The 19,357-nt window shown below is 57.5% G+C and overlaps 1 protein-coding gene across 2 annotated transcripts in view; it reads left to right on the top strand.

Annotated features, from left to right (window-relative positions):
• The window catches only part of EEFSEC (eukaryotic elongation factor, selenocysteine-tRNA specific), a 270,247-nt gene extending 255,085 nt beyond the window's left edge, over positions 1 to 15,162 (top strand). For both annotated transcript variants that reach the window (XM_012435371.3, XM_064362160.1), the window contains exon 7: positions 13,912 to 15,162. In XM_012435371.3, the coding sequence (XP_012290794.2) occupies positions 13,912 to 14,102 (191 nt within the window). In that variant the 3' untranslated portion in view covers positions 14,103 to 15,162. The remainder of the gene's footprint in view (positions 1 to 13,911) is intronic.
• Positions 15,163 to 19,357: the final 4,195 nt, after the last annotated feature.

Raw genomic sequence — 19,357 nt, 5'->3', positions numbered from 1 at the left:
GTGCCACTAGACAAGGCTGCTCAGCAGCAATGCTGGGCAGTACTGGGCCAGGGACTACTGAGGACAATTAGCCCAGAGGCATTTGCAGTGGGAGGTGCTGAGGGCTATGAGGTAGGTGCATGGCCAGGGACCAGGATGTGGCCACTTGTGGGCACCTGCTTTGTGCCTGACCCTGTGCTGGACACTGGGGACCCATTTGGTCACATGGGTCTGAGAGCTGAGGTGGACACATGGCCAGTGGGTGATGCACGTGTGCAGCAGGAGTGCAGCCAGCATCGGAAAGCATATGGGCATTCCAGGGTTGGGGGGGTCAGTCCATGAGCATACCCACCTACCCTGGGCCTTGCAGCCACAGGCCACCTCTGGGATCTGCCTCCCAGGGCAGTGTTTGGGCACTTGGCCATCAGCACAGACAGGTTGCCAGGCCCCAGCCCCTGTACCTGAGCTCACCCTGGGTCTCAGCCTCTGCAGATCAGGGAGGGATGGACTGTTGGAGTCTGCAGCTTTCAAATCAGAATTGTGGATGGGGACTACTGATGCCACGCCACCCCTGCCCTTCCTCTGTCAGCGAGAGGACAGCCAGCACCGCTGCCCTCAGCCTCTTACTCCACTCTGGGAACGGGGCTGATACAGTAATCAGGGTGCCACATATGGGCTCTGGAAAATGACTGCTCCCCAGGCCTTTGTTCGCCTTCATTATTCTGGATGGGGTTTTTTTTTCCCCAAGTCATAAAAATGACATTTTTAATATGTGGATTTTTTTTTTAAAGAAAAGCAATATGAAGAAGACTTTTATTGTCAATAAGCTCTACCTTTTAAACCAGTTATCTTAGTTTCTGCTCTAGGTATTTTAATTGAAGATTAACTGCTGTTAGAGTATACACATTTAGGGAGTGAGTGTTTGGAGTATTAAAATTCAGCTCCCTTGGTGGGGACGAAGCTCCGTGGGAGGCCACCAGGAACCATGCTCCCCCGCCACCACCCCCCCGTGACCAGCCTTGTGGGGCTGTCCGAGGAGGAGAGCCACCTACAGGAGGGGCCCATCCTTGCCTCTGGCCACAGGCTTTTCTTTCATTGGAACAGGCAGGCGGGGGTGAATCCTAGCCCCCCAGGGGAGCAGAGGGCAGCCCAAAGGCACATGGCTATGTGGTCAGGAGGGCTTTCTGGCCTGGCCTCGGCACCCTTGATTGAAGCAGGCCCTTCCCCTCAGTCAGCCATTGGGTTTGGGACACAAAGGAAGGAGAGAAGGAAAGGTCCACTGACCGAGCACCCTGTGTGCCAGGACTTCCACATGCAGCGCTGGTCTCCACAGCCCTGAGCAGGAGGAGTGTCTTCCCTGTGCTGCTGGCAGCGTGGGGCCTTATGTCCCTAGAGCATCGATGTCCCTGGGCAGGTCCTGTCCTCCTCATTAGACACGTCCCCAGCATCCTCACAGCATCAGGAGGTCAGGCGCCTGTTATCTCTGCATCACAAGCAGACAGGAGATTTCAGCATGTGTATGAGGCCTCGGGGCCAGAAGGTGGAGCAGGAGCCATGGGGAGTGGGTCGGCTCCCAGGCCCTCAGTTGGGGCCTCAGCAGGCCTGCTAGTGGTGGTCCAGTCCTGCCTAACCCACTGCTCCAGTGAGGCCATGCTGCCCCACTCAGACCTGCCCAGGCAAATGTCACCTCTTCCACCACAGCCTTCCTGATCCCAGCTTCCTTCCTCCCCCTCCTCTGAACACCCAGGTGCAACTGTCTGTGGCTCCCTCCCTTTCTTCCCAGCGCTTTTTACTGCTGTCATGGGTGGTTTGCAACCAAGTTTCCCTCTCCCTCAAGATGCCTGTGAGAACAAAAAGAGGAGAAAACTAGCTCTGCATTTGATCAGAGGTTCCTTTTTTCATCAGGCGCAGCTTCCTCCCAGCCAAGTGGAACTCCTGCCATCCTCCCTCATAGGGGATCATGGCCATGCAATGAGGCGGTGTCTGTCCAGCGCACACCCCAGCAATCCAGACCGGTCAGCAGCCAGGAACAAGGCCCTATGGAGGGTTCAGCCTTGGGTGGAGCTTAGTTAGCTCCGAGCTGATGGAGACACAATGATAGGGCACCCTCAGCCAGGGTTTGAGGGTGATCTATCATGGCCATGATCAGAATGGCAGTGGCCTCTCTTTACAAGCACTTGCTGGAGACAGCTGGGCCATGTTTCTTATTCCCACCATCCCTCACCCCAACCGAAGAAGAAACCAAAGCTCAGAGCAGGCCAGTCAGGCTGCTGTGTCACCAAGCCTGGTGTCCAAACCCCAGCCATGGGCACAGAGCTCAGGCTCTGACAGCACCACTGTCATCCCTGGCTGCCCTGCAGGTGTCAAGGCAGACCTGCCTTCCCTAGGCACAGTCACTGTCCTCTACAGTGACCCGAGACAGCCTGGACAGTCACCATTCCAGCCAAACAGAACCTGCTGAAGGAATGGCCCTGCCCCCTAGGGGGTCCCTCATTCTAGGGGCACATGTGTGTCTATATGTGGGTTGTGTGTGTGTGGACGTCATGAACCAGGCCTGGCTTACCAACAGTACAGGCAGAGAGTGGCAGCCGGCAGTGCCAGCGGAGAAGAGAGACAGCCCCTTCCTCTAGCTCCAGCTACCTGGAGAGGAACCTGGGCTTCTCCAACTACCGACAAGGACGTGATCACTTCTCTGCCACTGCCTGTCTGTGTGGCCTCGGCCATGTCAATTTGTATCCCCGGGCCCCCGCTTCCCCCTCTGAATGATGGAGTGGATAATGTACCCTCCGCATATGAGTTGAGGCATGGAAAGTACTTTTCTGATCCTTCCTACACAAGCCCTATACCAAGCACTGGGACACACTGTCAAATGGGATCCAGTCTCTGCCCTTCCAAAGCCCCCATCCATGGGCATAGCTGCTGAGAGTTGAGACTGTTTCCTGAGGGTGGATGGCTTAGTGGGCATGGGGCTATGGTGCTATAAGGGATTTGAGCTCAAGCCCACCACGCTCTTGCTGTGTTACCTTGGGCAAGTTCCTGACTATCTCTGTGCTTCAGTTTCCTGGTGTGTGAATAGCCTGGTTTTGAACTGAGGTGTGCTGTTGTCTGTGGAGCATATGGAATGGTGCAGTGAACCATTTCTGTGAAGGTGCAGTGAACATTAGCTGTGATTGCTACTGGGCTTCTTTCTGTGATTGTTGAGAACTGGCTGGTACCCATTTTGGGGCATTTTGGGCCAGGCCTCCCTCACACAAGATGGTCTTTTCTCTGTCAGGCCACCCTCACAGCCCACCGTCCTGGTTGCCAGTGTTCCCCCAACTGGCAAACACAACACTGGCACCCTGGGCCTCCACCCTGGAAGTGTCTGGAGACAAGGCCCTACCTGGCCCAGCCCCACTCCCTTGGGCCTGGGAGATGTCAGGTGGTAAGAAACATCGACCTGGTCAGAGGAGTCCCTGGGTGATCCCACACCCTTGTCTCTTGCCATCCTTCCTCCTTCCACAGGAGATGGCTGCAGCCCCCTGTCCCCACCACCTGTGGCACTGCCCTCCAGGCTGCCGTATTCCCTGTAGCCAGACTCCCAGGCCTGTGGCAGGGTGGATAGCTTCGTGAAGCCGGGGCCTGGATGCAAATCGCTGCTCCCTGGCTTACCAGCTGTGTGACCACAGGCAGCCACCACGCCTGCCTATAAAGTGACTTATAGGACATCCTGAGGCTGCAATAAAGTTGGGAGGCATGTGGAGGAGGCTGCTAGATAGGCAGTAGCTATGAGGGTGGCAATGGTAGCAGCAGAGGGGACCTCTGGCCAAGCCGTGTCCTAGCTGCTGGCCTGTAGAGCCCAGCTTGCTCAGGGCTGCAGTCCAGCATCCTTCCCATCTAGACACTTGTCAAACCTCAGCCCCACCCAGGGCCAACCAAAAGGGTCCCCAGAAGCACAGCTGCCCAGGCTCACCTTCTGCCACTGAGGCTGCTCGGCTCTGGCCCAGGGGCAGACCTGCTGCCCAGCTGACCCCTACTCATCAAGTGCATGGCTTATTCTCTCTAGACAGAGGAGTTGGGCATCTGCCCAGCTGCCCTGGCCTATGCATGAGGGGCACGAGCCCCAGGGGAAGGGGCCAGGCCCAGGCCTCCCCACTGATTCCTCTTCCCAGTTCTGGGCAGGCAGTCTCGCTGCCTACGGGGATGTTGACAGGAGAGTCTGTGCTGTCCAGTTCTCTCACCTCTGCCACTGGCCCAGCTGGCAGGTGGTCGGCAGACCTGCTTACCCCCCAGCCTCTGTGCGCTGACAGGACCCTGTGGAGGCTGCCAGTCTGGAGGAGGGTGATGAGGAGCCCAGAAGGTGGGCGGGGGAGCTCTGACCCCATTGGCAGATGAGGTGGGGTGCGTGAGGGCTGAGGTCACCAATACTGCCCCTTCCTGGTGTTGCTGGGCTGCTGCAGACTATCTCTGGGGACATCAGGTCTGTACTCAGGGCAGAGTGTGGAGGGCCTTGGCCATCAGAGAAGCCTAAGCCAAGATGCTACAGAGCCTCGTGCTCAGGGAGCCAAGGGAAACAGAAGCGGGCAAGGAAGACAAGTGTCATGGGTTCCCCAGGCCGAGGGAGCACTAGTCCCGAGGCTGGTGTGGTGCTGAGATAGGAGAGGAGTGTGTGGTAAGGACATGCAGGCTGTAGGGGCAGCTCCTGAGGGACTCCTGGGGGGAATTTGGACCCTGGCTGAATGGTTGTGAGGGGCTGAAGAGGTCTTCAGTGAGCAGCTGAACTGAGAGGAATTTTGGGTTTTTGCCCTAGAAGACTCTCTGCCAACAGCACTAAGGACAGGCTGTGGGGGAGGGGCCCAGCTGCTCACTCACAGGAGCCCCATGCCCATGCCCTGGGGCAAGGACCTTCTCCTGCTGGGCCTGGAGGGGCACCTAGAGCAGGAGCTTCCAAGGAGTCTGCAGCAAACCACCTGCTGAGCTGTCCCAAGAGACCAGGCAGGTGCTCCACTCACAGCTGTGTGAGCCCCAGCCTGAGCTTCTAGCCTGCACAGCAAGGACGGTAACCCTTGGGCTGCTCTGCCAACACACCTCACAGTGGCCTCACAGCCGCTCCACAGGGTTCCAGAAGGGTGGGCTGAGATTCCCGCTCTGGTGAGGGACAGGGCCAGCCCTGCAGCAGCAGCCCCTCCAGGAGGCGACTAGTGCAGCCGGTCCCAGAGGGACTGAGAATTTAGGACAACAAACTTTCCTCCCCAGAGGCTGCCACTCCCTATATAATTGAGCCTCGGGGCCAAGTTATTTTCTGCCTATTTTAGAATGGATTTGTTTTTTGCCTTAAAAAAAAAAAAAACCTTCCTTCCACATAATGCACTGGTGTTCCCTCCCCACACACCCCAATCTCCACAGCTTTGACTGCATTATAATTTCAATTTACATGGTGTGGGAAAGATTTCTGCAAAGGGCCCTTTTTTGTTTTTGAAGAATTCATCATTGCTGCTAAGAAGCTTAATATAAATTAAAGGAGGAATTAGGCAACATTAAGACATCAAAATGGGGGTGCGGGGCGCTGGTTGCCTCCGCTTCCGCCCAATCAAAGGGGCGCATGAGCCCGTTGAGTGTGCGCTCGAGAGCCTCAGAAAGAGCAAGGCTCCAGCGAAGGGCCCGCTCCGCCGCCTGCCTCCCCCTAATTCCTTTTGTTGCAGGGACAGCGGAGTACAGGTCTGATAAAAACTTAATCACCTTATCTTTTTAAAGCAAATTGCATCTTTGTTTACATACGGGATCCATAGCAGGGAGGGAAGGAGAGAAAACCAAGGAGCAGGCCCGCCCCAGCCAGCTACGTTCAAGGCTTTATATCCCTAGGAAAACACAGAAGAGCCAAGCCTGACAAAGAGGTGGCTGGAGGATTCCAGAGTCACTGTCACTGCTCACAGAGGCGACTGGTGTCAGGACTGTCCCCTCTCAGGGAGCACTCACACTGGCTCTCTCTGCCCACCTGGCCCTCCCTAGCCTTGCCAGGCCTGTCTTCCTGGGCCTCTCTGTCCCCAGCCGGGTCTGTCAGAGCTAAGCCCTCATCTCCTCTGTCCATCCTCCGGGCCCAGACTGCCCTGGCCTGCCAGCAGGCAGAGGGGTCTGCATTCAGACTCAGCTGCACCACAACTGCCAGGAAGCCAGGGCAAGTCATTGCACCTCCATGAGCCTGGCTGGCTACTGGCAAGATGGGGGTGTTGATGTCGACCATAGCCTCCATATGTTTCAGATGTGACCACCAGGCCTCATGTTGGGGCCACTTCCACCCTTGCCAGTTTCCCCCTTCTTTCTGCCTTCCCACCCCTGGCCTCAGAGGCAGCTCCCTTTTGGCCAGGCCTGCCTCCAGCCCAGCCCTGACTTAGAGGTCTCATGGGGCACTGTGCCACCCACACACCTCCATGACCAACTGTGGCCAGTGCAGGTCAGCTTCCTGTTGAGGGGCAGAACTCTGTCCCAGCTGCCCTGTGGCCCCTGCTGACGGGGGTAACCTTGCTAAGCAGCCCCTCCTGTTCCTGGAGCCTAGTATCCAGTCCAGCCCCAAGCCTGGCTGAATCCAAGGCCCTCTGTGGCCGTCCAGCTTTACCATCCCATATGTCAGCCCCATCACAGTCCATCCAGGCACATCCCTTTGAGCTCCTAGCTGTCAGTGATCACTAGGATGCTGACCCCAGAGAGAGTCCCTGCCCCTGGTTGCTCTCCAAAGCTGCTTGTTACAGCAATGGGTAGTGTTGGAGTGACTAGAGTGGCCCCAGCCCCACAGGGCCACCAAGGGGGCCAGTGACCCCAAGCTGCTTGCAAGGGTTCAGTTCCCACTGGGGCATGCAAGCCACCCACCAGCATGGAGACCCCTCTTCCAGTCTGACCCCCAACATGAAAGCGACGCCAGCAATTGAAGGCAATTTGCCGGCCTTTGATGGCCATGTCAGGGCGGCACCATGGCCAGGGCTTGGGAAACAGTTTTGCTTCCCGCATTCTTCCCTGATTACACCAGCCTGAGCCAGGACCCGGCAGCCTGCAGCCCATTGTGCCTTTGTGTGGAGCTGGCGCTTGGTGAGAAAGGGCCAGCCTGGCCCTGGGAGAGTGTCCCCATGGGAAGCCAAGAGGATCAGTGTTGCCCTCAGGGTCATGGCCACCCGCCCCTGCTGCATCCTGGGGTTTCAGTTTGTCAGTGGGTAGAGCAGGGCAGCAGGCTCTGAGAATCCTGAGGTTTGGGAAAAGGGAGGCCCTGTTGAATGACGGACATATGTGTGGCACACACACCCTAACCCGCCCTGCCAGGCAGAGAGCCACACTCCAGCACATGGGAGAGGGGCCAGCCTGAGACCTGAACCTGGACTTCTTACTCCCTTGGGTCACTCAAGTGCAGACAGGTGTTTTCTGGTCCTGGAGGCAGGGGCCCTGCTCTCCTGGGGCATTTTTCTTCCCTCTGCTGTCCTGCACCCCTGCTGTGAGTGCTTGTGAGGATGAATCTATACTCATTCCCTTTGTTTTCATCCAGCAGACCTCCCTGAGCCCCCTGTGATAGGCTTTGCATGCAACCCTGGAGAGGCGCCCTTTCACAGGCCACTGGGGAAGGCAGGCACATAAGGCAATGACAGCCACAGTGGTGCTGGGCAGGGCACCCAGGAGAAGCTTACTCGGCCAGGCAGCTGAGGGGCGCCTTCCCAAGTGGCAGAGTGAGAGCATGGCAGGCAGAGGGAACTTCATATTCCAAGGCCCTGCACAGCTTCTCGTAGCTGAAGTGTGGTACACGATGGGGTCAGAGAGGGAGGAGGGGTGAGGCTGAGAGAGGCCAGAAAGAGAATGGATGCTCTGTTGGTGGAGCCAGGTCTAGATGGCTGACCCAGGCCCTAGAGCAATCCTTGGGACAGCCAGGCAGGATAAGGGAGGAGGCTACAAGACAGAGCTGGAGGAGGGTGGACTCCTGCGCCCGCACCTCCCAGTCACTGCTTTTGATGTAAGCAGCAGCAGTGTGGGGACCTTGAACTTCCAGCAGCCATGAAGTCGCCATGAGCATCACCACCCCTACCGAACTTCTTGTCCCTGTCCTTCCTGGGCAGAGCCAGAATGTGGCAGAGACGTCACCGTGGGCCTAGAGGTGTCAGTAAGCTTCCTGGCCCCCCCCCCCCCGGCCCCTTTGTGCCATAGATTGAGCAGGTTCCAGCCGGATTGCACCGGTAGGCACCGTGCCTTCTCTGGGCTCCCATCTGGATGCCAGAGACCACAGTAAGGGGACCTATAATAGACATCCCCTGTGAGTAACACAGGGTCACAGTAGAAGCCTTGGGAAATAGATAAAAGAAGAAAGAAGGAACAGTGCTTGCAACCCACTCTCGACCCCTGGCAGCCAAATGGAGAGTCTTGTGGTCTCTTTTTCCTTCATCCCAGGGCCGCAGCAGAACTCTTCCAAAAATTTTGACTGCTACATTTTTTTTGAATCAACATTATAACAGAAGTCTTTGAGTACCTTGAAACTCTTCTCAGGTATCACTTTTAGTCCCACAGAATATTTTGCTGCAGCAAATAGGTACTGGATGGGTCTGGACGGGCCTCCCTTTATCTTAGAGGCCCTTTGTAGCTCTCAAAACCGTGTAGCTCCCTTAGTGGGTAAGCACACAGGCTTTGGAATCAGATAGCCTGGTGTTCCTGCTCCGCCTCTAAATAGCTGTGTGACCTTGGGCAAGCTACTTGCTCTTCTGTGCCTTAGTTTCCTCAACACGGTGTTATGAGGATTAAGTACCTCCATACTGTGATGACATCTTTGTGTAGAAATCTTCAGACCGCTTGTTTGGACTGAATTCCTGGAAGTGCCTTTCTTAGTTCACACTGTAACCATCTGGGGACCTTGTCCCTCCCAGCCAGTGCTTAAACAGTTGCCCTTCAGGTTCTTGGAAAACCGGAGCAGTTTCCCCTGGGCCCCAGCAGGGTCTCCTCCAATACTTAATCGTTGAGTGTTCTCTGAGTGCCCGCCATTCAGCATCGATTGCTCCAGGTGTTAGGGTTACAACAGTGAATAGACAAAACTCCTTGCCAGGGTGGAGCTTGCCATTTTAGTAGAAGCAACCACCAAAACAAAGACGTCATAGAGGATGTTAGAAAGTAATAAGGCTACAGGAAAAATAGTGGGGTGAGAAGGGGTCAGGGGAGCATGAGGGGGTTGTGGGGCTTTTTCTGTTTTTTGGTTTTTGGTTTTTGTTTTGCTTTTTTTGAGACGGAGTTTCTTGGTGCCCAGGCTGGCTAGAGTGCAGTGGCGTGATCTCGGCTCACCGCAACTTCTGCCTCCTGGGTTCAAGTGATTCTCCTGCCTCAGTCTCCTGAGTAGCTGGGACTACAGGCATGTGCCACCATGCTCTGCTAATGTTGTATTTTTAGTAGAGATGGGGTTTCTCCGTGTTGGTCAGGCTGGTCTCAAAGGGGTTGTGGTTTTAAACAAGGTCGTCACAAAGGCCCCACCAAGAGGTGACGGTTGTACAGTGATCTTGCAGCCACCGGAGCTCCCAGGTGGGTATTCCAGGCAGAGGAATTGGCAAAGACAGAGGCCTGAGGCAGAGATGGACCAGGTGTGCAGGAGAGCAGCAAGGAGGCCGACACGGGGGTAGGGCTGTGAGCCAAGAACAAGCGGAGGGCAGAGGCCCAGAGCAGCCTCAGTGAAGGGAGGAAGATGGGGCAGGACTGCACCTCCCTGACAACATAGGTCCCAGCAGAGCGGGTGGCAGAGCAGGACCTGTCCCACCTGCCTTGGAGATCCCAGGGCCTGCAGGAGGTAGACACCAGGCAGATGGGCACTTGGCACGTCGCCTTGTCACTGCCTTCCCGCCCACCCTGACCCCAAGTCAGTGCACAGTGCGGGGGGCCTGGCACACAGGGCACCGTGTGGACATGGTGAGCTGTGGTCACCCTGGAGCCAGGCCCTCATACCGCACTACACATGGCACATGCCTTCATCTGCCCTCAGCTCCTCTCACATACCCCCTCCCCAGGAATTGCCACTCAAATTCCCTTTGCCTGTGGATCCGTGCCAGCAATCTCTATGGCTGGTCCCTGTCATCTGGCCTTTGGTCCAGCATTCCTCCTCCTGAAGCCTGCCCTTGGAACACGCTGAAGCCACCCTGCCCCCACCCAGTGACAACGGCGCTGTTTCCTTGGTCACCCTTCTGCTGTCTGGAGATCTGGCTGCCTTATTCACTGGCTGTGCCTTATTAGACCAGTAAACTGCATGGGAGCCGGGCCCTGTTCTGTGCATTCACCACCATTTGTCTCCCTGTCCTGGCGTGTTTCCTGAATGTTTTTAAGTGAAAAGACACAGAGGCAGGTTGGGAGAAGCACAGGGCAGGACCCCCCGAGTCTGGCCAGGTGGGCAGCAGCTCTCTCACCACGTGACACCCTGGGGTGCTCTTCACTTCCCTCTGTTTGCCACATGGCTAAAAAAAAAAAAAAAGACCAAACAAAGCAGCTCCTGGTGACATTTGCCATGAATTCATGCAGCCCCATGGCCAGTCTCCTGTTGGTCAGGCTTTCCAGGTGTAGCTTCCTGGCCAGTCCATAATGGAGCAGAGGTAAACGAGCCTGACCATCTCAGAAGAGCAATTAAATGGCCACATCTTCAACAGTGCCAGATAGACTTTCCGGCTCTGCCTGCTCCAGGCAGTGCAAGGTATGCATTGTGTGTAACGAGAGCCATCTCGGGCGAGATGGACTGCCGATTGGGCCACGCCTGTCTCCCCAGCCCAGCACAGACGCCGGGGAGCCCCACGCCTCCTCAGCCTCCAGACCTCCTGGCACCAGAGGGAGACGGGCTGCCCATGCCATTTGTCGGGGTCTGCTGCCAGCTACCTGCTCTGTTTGCAGAAGGACGGCCAGGCCCTGATTCAGGGATTCAGATACCTGCAGGCTTGGTGCTCACTTGAGGGGACTGGCCAGGGTCTTCCACATGCCCATACTCTATGCTCCATCCCAAGAAGGGGCAGACCACCTACATGTGGAACATGCACAAGAGACAGTGCTGCTCAGGCTCCACGTGAGGTGTGCTGCTCACAGGGTCACCTTCCTAGTACAGGTCCCGAAGGCCACAGTGTCACATGTCCCTCTGGCAGGCATGCAAGGGCCAGCCTGGCTCCTGGAGCCCCGTTCATATCAGCTGCATGTCCCTGGCCTTCCCAGGGCAGTCTTCCAGTAATCTCACTTCCGCCTGCCAGAGGGAGACCGGACACTTTGTGCAGTGGGGCAGGCTGTCCCTGGCTGACTCTATAGATGTCCCCTGCATCCAGCACCCTTGTTACCTTTTTAAACATCTAGAGCTGCAGGGCCAGTGCACGATGCTCTCACAGCCTTGAGAACCATTGTCAGAAGCCCACTGAAAGGTGGGCCCCCCACCCATCACTCTGGATGGAGAGCAGAAGCTGGCTTTGCCATTGGGTAAGGACCTCAAGCTCAAATCCTGGCTCTTCTGAGCTCACTGTGGGGCTTCCAGTTAGTCACTGCCCTCTTAGACCTTGATTTTCTCATCTGTATAAAGAAGAGGTGGCCAACATCTTCAGCAAACTGAGCCAGAAATAACCCGCACAGCCCTGCCAGCCAGCGCTCCCTGTCTGAGATGACAGGCCAGGACCCTCCAGACTGAAGCTTGATGCCTGAGCCTCGTGGCTGGCTTATCTTCTCAGGGAGGAAGCTAGTACTGGGCAGAACTGGGAAAAGGCAGGAAAATTCTTCAGGTGCCAGGAGGTGCAGTGGCATAGGTGCTCGTGGTATGTAGGAAGCTGGGCCCTCTGCCTGTGCCTCTGCCCAGCTTCTCCCTGGCTCTGGACCTCTAGGCCCCCAGCCTATAGGAGGGATCCTGCTGGGATGCCTCCTTGGCAGACAGGGTTTAGGCTGCTTTCACCCCCACCTGCCCTCAGTGGGATATGCAGACTGCATACCCAGCTGCCCCAATAGCAGCCCCAGGAGCCGCCACCCACTGGGCCTCCCTTCCCCCTGCCATTCTCACAGTGCCCCATGATCTTGCTCCCACCAGGACCCCCCAGTGGGTCCATGGGGCTCACAGAGTAACTGCTCACATGGGAGTGCTCTGCCAGGCATGGAACTGCTCTGAGCCCTGGGCCCGCCCACTCCCACAGATGCCGAGGAGCCTGCCGAGTGGTCTCACCCTGGCCAGTAGTCCACACAGAGTCTGCACTGTGCTGCCACCAGGCGATTCCTCATGAATACAAGCCCCACAGCATAGAAAGTCATATGTTGATGATCTCACTTATATGTGGTACCTCAAAAACCAAACTCATAGAAGCAGAGGGTAGAAGGGTGGCTGCAGAGGCCTGAGGGTGGTGGCTGGGCAGGGAATGGGTCAGAGGGTTTACAGTTTCAGTTAGACCAGAGGAATCAATTCAGGAGATCTGCTGTACAGCATGGTGACTATAATTAATAACAATGTATAGTATTCAATGAAATTTGCTAAGAGAAAAGATTTTAAATGTTCTCATCACCAAAATAAGTATGTGAGGTGATGGATATGTTAATTAGCTTGATTTAATCATTCCACAATGTACACATATATTAAAACCTCATGTTAGACTGGGCAACATGGTAAAACCCCATCTCTACAAAAAATGCAAAAAATTAGCCAGGCGTGGTGGCATGAGCCTGTGGTCCCAGCTACTCAGTAAGCTGAGGTGGGAGGATCTCTTGAGCCCAGGAGGTAGAGGTTGCAGTGAGCCAAGATTGCACCACTGCACTCCAGCCTAGGCAACAGAGTGAGACCCTGTCACACACACACAAAAAAAATCATATTGTACACCATAAATATACACAGTTTGTAATTTGTCCATTAAAAAATAAAAAAACAAGCCCCAGAGAAAGGGCGGTTGCAGCAGCATGTTTAAGGATGAGTGGGACTTTCATTGCTTAGGACGGGAAGAGTGTCCAGGCAGAGGGAACAGCATGTGAGAGACTTGCATGTGCAGTGAGGAGCCCAGGAATGCACGATGGTCAGCAGGGCTGCAGGGACAGCACACAGAGGCAGAGCGTGGTGAGGATGGAAGGATCTGGAGTGGGCGTGAGTCGGAGCATCAGCAGGAAAGAGATTTCCACTCAGACGTTCAGCTGGAGGAAGTTGAACAGAAGGTCTTTAGCGAGGCATGGGATGGCTAAAGGAGCTCATAGAGGTGGCTGGAAGGTGGTGGGAGCTGCACCCACCAACACCTGGGGGCAGGGCAGCATCTACCCCGGCAGAGGATCCAGGACGAGCCATTCACTCTGTGAGCCCCGTTCCTGATGGGAGCAAGTTCACAGGGCTGTGGCAAACTGAGCCGAGGGAGCACTGTGAGAATGGCATAGGACAGGGAGCCCCAGTGGGTGGTGGCTCCTGGGACTGCTACTGGGGCAGCTGGGTATGCAGCCTGCATATCCCACTGAGGGCAGGTGGGGGTGAAGGCAGCCCAGGCCCTGCCTGACAAAGGGAGCCAGGGATACACACCCTGACTTCCCTCTCTTCTCACACTCTGGCCTGCTGGGGCTCCCACTGCTAAACCTGGTCATGCTGTCTGCAGAGGTCAGCCTCCCAGGCACACGACGGTGGAGAATGGGTCTCCAAGAGCAATCAAGGAGCACCTCACCCAGGGAGCCCTCAGATGCTGAGTTTCCAGATGTGGACTTGGCATAAGTGTGCTGGAAAGCAATGAGCCACTGGGCGCAGGGCAGGGCCTCAGCACAGGGGGTAGTGAAACGGGGCCTAGAGAAGCACGACACGCCGCATACACCTATCAGATTGGTGCCAGAGGGGCCGAAATGTCAAGAATGGACCTCAGGCCTCACAGCTGCTTGGCTGGAGAGGGAGGCAGAAGAGGGTTGATTCTAGGCAGCAGGTGGGCGGGCAGGAAACCCATGGGTGCTTGGGGTATGGCAGAGTGACAGGCTGTCTTCTGTGCCTTGTAGGTGGCCTCAGCCCTGAGTCCAAGAAGATCCTGACTCCCGCCCTCAAGAAGCGGGGCCGGGCTGGCCGCAGCGAGGCCACCAGGCAGGAGGAGAGCACCGAGCGGACCGAACCTGCACAGCACGTGGCGATCAGCCTGTCTTTCAAGCGTTATGTCTTCGACACCCACAAGCGCATGGTCCAGTCTCCCTGAGTGCCCAGTGACGTCCCCCAGGGCCTCATTGCCCAGTCGAGTGCAGACTGCTGTGCCAAATGCCAACCAGAGGTACCTCAGCCTCTCCCAGTGTCTCCCTGCAATCCTGCAGCAGCAGCCCCCACCTCCAGGCTTGGTGCTCAGCCCCAGTGAGGACCTGAGGTGGGATGGGTTGCCAGGCTAGGAGGGTCTGTCCTCCAGCCCCTGTACACTCTCACCCAGGACAGCCACCAAGCCCAACTAGGAAAGGGCCCTGGGGAGAGGGCTGGTAGCCAGTGTCTTCCAGTTCCCTAGCTGCTGGCCACCTGCAGGCCACTCTCACCCGTCCCCCAGGTGGACAGGCACTTGGCGGCTACAAATAAATGTCCCGTGGCCCCAGACCACTCTGCTGGTGTCTCTCTCTCTGTGACTTCACTAGGGCCCCCACCCTTCCCAGCTGTGTTCGGAGGGGAATGTCAGAGGAATCCCAAGAGCTCCTGCCCAGGTGGGGCCAGGGGAGGGACCCAAACTCAGAGTCTGTAGGCTGTGGGGGTTTGCAGAGCATCTGGCCTCCTCAGCCCCACTGGGTGGCTCCTGGAGCGCTCTGGGCCTTGAGGGAGAATGGGGATTCTCTGGGCAGCCTGGTCCGTGGAGGGCACCCACAGGGGAGTTGGGGAACAGCAGGGTGCCTGGCCAGGGCATCAGACAGAGCAGGTGGAAGTTTGCTTCTCTTTCCCAACACCAGGAGTCTCTCAGCCCCCGCCCTTGAATTTGAAGACCACACACTTTCCAGAAGGTGGAGGCTAGCATAGTGAGGGGGGCTGTGCAGAGCCTGCCGTCCCCTGCACCCACAGACCACCCTGCCCTGCAGCCCCAGGCTGTGGGATACTCAGGAAAGGGTGAGATGGTGGAGTCAACTGACTGAGGGAAAATCAAAGCTTTTAGAGACATTTGTAGAATGAACAGATGTTCAAACCTTCCTTTATTTTGTCTCCAGACGGATGCAGAGGCCTCCCTTTTATCCCGGTAATCGGTGCATTATGCTTTAATTTGCAAATGGCATTAAAAATATTAACAAGCAGGTTTCGATCAAATGACTTGGGGCTGTTAAGCCCCAGAGCCTCGAGCGCGCGCACGTGTGTGTGTGTGCGCTCGCGCGTGCGTGTGTGTGGTGTGATGTGCACGTGGTAGCTGGGGAGCAGGCAGCTAATTAAATACACCAGGAGCAGAGCAAAGCCCCCATGCTGCAAGGATGCCAGTGATGGTGACTGGCCTGGCCACCCTTGATCAACCTTGACTTGGACCCAGACAGTAGGGCTGGAGCAGCAGTCAAGGGCAACAGCTGAGAGCTATGGGCAAGACCTTCAAGACCCAGATCCCCACTTCCCAGCCGTGGGTCCAATTCAGTCCCCTGAAGGGACTGGCCGGAGAAGCATGAGGGATAGTGTGGACCCAGTGAGCGTGGTGTCTGCTGCTGCTGCTGCGGCAGGCTGCGGGTGCCGAGGCAGCTTGTCTGCACTGTGAATCAGGACAGCCCTCTGCCTGGGAGCCAGCTCCCCCTCCACTGCCGCTGCCTGAGCAGACGCCTCCTCGGCCTTATCCCATTGTGTGCTTGGTGCCATGCCCCACAGCCTCCTCACTCTGCCCAGCCCTGCAGATTGTTTCACCAGGAAGGCAGTGCCACTTTGCTGAAGCCACTCCGCCCAGGAAACTGGCAGCGGCCTCAAGCCCACACCAGGCTCCCTGCTGCGCCCCGCTAGCCTGCTGGGCCCCCAGGGGAGGGCAGCGTAAGAAGGGAGCAGGCCTCCAAGAGCACTTCAGTCAGCACCGAGCTGGGCTCATAGCCCCCTGCCTGTCAGTCTCCAGGGGCAGGAGAGGCCCCTCTGAGCACCCACCCGTGCTGTCCGAGCTGGCTACCTCCCAGCACAGATCTGGGAGCTGCTGGTGAGGGCAGCACTGGGTCTGAACCCAGCTCCCAGGACTTGCCTCTTAGGCAAGGAAACCTCCCTCCTCCTTCATGTGGGGCTGAGCTGGGAGCCAGGCCACACCCTCCCTGACCAAGGGCCTGAGGCCGACCCCTCCCTCCCCAGCCCCCTCAGGGTTCCTGCACATTGAGCTGAGCTCAGCCCCAGGTCCTGGCCTGCACGGGCAGGGTGACCTTGGGTGTGTCACTGTCATCTCAAATGAGGGGTCATGTGACCCAGTGGAACCTGTGCTGGGCGTCGGGGGCACTTAGTCCATGGAAGCTGGCTCTGGGGCCAGATCCAGTGTGGAGGAAGGATGAGCACACAGGGTGGGCATGGCTGCCGCCGCCAAGACATAGATTCAGGCCTCTCCTGCCTGTGGTGTGAGCTTGGGCAAGTCCCCTAACCTCATGCCTCAGTGTCACCATGTATAAAATGGAAGAATAAAAGCAGCCATGCCAGAGGGCTGCCCTGGGGATGGGAGACTTGCAGGGCACAGTGCTGACCCTGTGTTACCTGCGGCCCTAGGGTGGGCCCCATACGTCTCCCACTGAGAGGCAAAGGGCCCAGAACCCCTCAGAAAGTGACACCGGCCCCAAATCATCCATTTTCCCAGGACCTCTGTGAGGGCGTCCACCTCCACTCCCCCTCTCCCCTCCCCACTGATCTAAAGATGGTGCTCCTCAAAGCCCTGGGAAGGAGGGGGCTTGGGTGGATTAACTGAGGGACAGAAGGGAGGAGGGGCTGCCCAGGGCGACTCCCAGGAGCCTCTGAGCCCCTGGAGTGTGCAGTGAGGCAGGCCTGCTCTGTGTGGCCTGAGAACTCCCAGCCGACTGCCCCAGGAGAGTCCTCTATCAGGCCCGGCATCGGTGGAAACCCGAGCGTCCATTAGTGGGGTCGGACCAGGGCCCGAAGCCTTTGAAGGTGCAGCCTGGCCGGGATGGTGGGCAGGAGCCAGAGCCAGCACCCGGTTCTGGCTGGGGCCAAGGTGTGGGCATGCACGTCCCCTTCTCTGACCCCCCCTCCCCAGGTTGCCTTGGGCAGCCCCAGGCCCCCATGTTTTATGGAGCAGAGGGTTCCAGTGGGTCAAGCTCACTGCAGCCACCAATACACAGGTAAACTCACTGAATCTGCTCGCCTACCCACAGGGGTGGTGTGGCGACAGCATACCCGTTTCACAGGGGTGCAGGCAGGGCAGGGCTTGGCTGCCTGCAGCTGCCCCAGATACAGCTGGAGTTTGAGTTGAGGCTCCAGGTGCTTCCAGAGTCCCTTGCCCACCAGTGCTTCAGGAGTGTCCTTGGAAAAGAGGTGCCCTCTGGGGTCCTCTGTGGGCTGAGGAGTGGGATGGGGCATGGGGCAGCAGTGCCCGGGCCCCCTCACCTGCCTGCCCATGTGGAGTGAGGTCATGGACCGGCATCCTGCCATGGGCTGTGGCAGGAGGGGCAGCCATGATTGGCAGGCCCCCGACAGCGGGGCTAATGCACAAGCGAGGAGATAAGGCTTATCTGGAAATGTCCCTGGAATCGAGACTCTGATGGAAACAGGCTTCTGGGTTAATATATTTTTGATAGATAACGTCTCGTAAACGGGAAGCCCTGGGGGCCTGGGGCAGGAAAAGGGGCAGCTTCTGTGCTCTCAGGCCTCCTGCCCTGGCCATGCATGTGCCTGTGTGCACATGGGCATCAGTGCACCAGGTATCTCCCAGCCTGTGCTGACGTCAGGGTGTGTGTCTCTGTGCACACAGATCCATGATCTCTTGGGCATGTCTGCATGTGCTCTGCGTGTTTTGAGAGGGTTGGTGCATCTGTCAGTGTGTGTATCTCTTTGGGTGTGGGAGTGGGGTAAAGAAGGATCAGATCCAGTGTGCACAGGGTGGTGGCACGTGTGTGTCCAGTGCTAGTTTGCCCCATGGACAAAGGGGATACAGGTTGGTGGGGTCTCTTCTCCAGGACTGGGTAGGATTCAAGGGAGGATTCGAACACACCAGGGCCAGACCTCTGTCTCAGGAGCCCAGGAGCCTGTCAGTCTGAGCTCACTCTGGAGTTGGTCCCAGCCCTAGCCTCTGCTGCCAGGCAGCCTCCACGTGGAGGTTAGCATTTCCAGATTCCCTTCCAGAGACAAAGGCCACTGCTGACAGACTCCGGGCTCCTAGTTCAGCCTTGTGTGTCCTCTGAGGCTGAGACTGGGGAGGCCTCCTGCCAAGGGGCCGCCTGGGCAAGGTCTTGAAGGGAGAGTAGGAGTTTGCCAGGGTGAGGAAGGGTGGCACCCACCAGAGGGAACAGCAAAGTGAGGGTTGTGGCGAGGGAGCACTCACTGGGGCCTGCGTGCCTACTTGCCAAGGAGGGATGAGGTCATGGCTCCGGACCCCCCAGCCCTGCTGCACCTCCAGGAGCTTCCACACAGGCAGCCCAGATTAAAAAGAGTAATTAGCATTTGCCTGATAACGAAGTTGAGCCATTAATTAGCCTGCTCAGCCGGCACCAGGCTTGGCTGCTGGGAGTTGGGGCAGAGGCAGCAGGGGGTGCTGGGAATGGGGCTCTCAAGGCTCTAAAGGGGCTCCATTCCCCTTGCTGAGCACTGGTGATGGTGGGGGAGGTGATGGGGGTGCTATGAACAATGTGGCCAGACCTCAGGCAGCCAGGGAGGCCTAGAAGGCTGCCTGCTGGGTGTGGGGAGGCCTTGGCAAGGGCATAGGCAAGGGGTAGGGCGTGGTATCTGGTTGGGGTTTCATGAGACCCCTCTGGCCTCCTGAGGGAGCCAATGGCAGGGCCTGGAGGCAGGGACCCCCCCTCCCCAAAGAGGGGGCAGAGGCCATGTGGGTTGGAGAGGACCTGGGACCAGTGGTTGGTGACTGGATGTGGCAGCGAGGCAGGGGACAGTCCAAACTGACGCGTGGGAGGAAGAAAACATTTGGGAAGGCTCGGGATTGAAAATAAGGAAGTAAAACTTGAGAGGAGGGGTACCTTTGGAAAGAGGCCCCAAGTTAAGTCCTTAAATATTTATGAGGCCTCCTGCGTACAGGCCCTGCCCCTGTGCTGGGGCACCAGTCTGGGAGACAGAGACCCCGCCCGCATCCCAGCCCTGTGCTCCCTGGGGCAGGGCCAGAAGAGAGACCTCAGAGGGCGGTGGGAACGACAGCCTGGGCCCCAGATCACTACCTCCCACCTCGCAGTGTGGCCCACCCCCTCTGCAAAGGAGGCTGTTGCGCCAGCCCTGCACCCCTGGGCCACCAGGGCCGACAGGTCGGAGGTCACGTGGCCACACTCCTGGAGCCCTGACTGAGGTTGCTCAGTCCCCATGTGCTCCCCACAC

This window comes from Aotus nancymaae, unplaced genomic scaffold, assembly GCF_030222135.1.
Source record: "Aotus nancymaae isolate 86718 unplaced genomic scaffold, 86718_ANA_hifiasm-v0.15.2.pri h1tg000046l, whole genome shotgun sequence".
Lineage (NCBI taxonomy): Eukaryota > Metazoa > Chordata > Mammalia > Primates > Aotidae > Aotus > Aotus nancymaae.
This window is presented reverse-complemented; position numbering and strand designations above follow the sequence as displayed.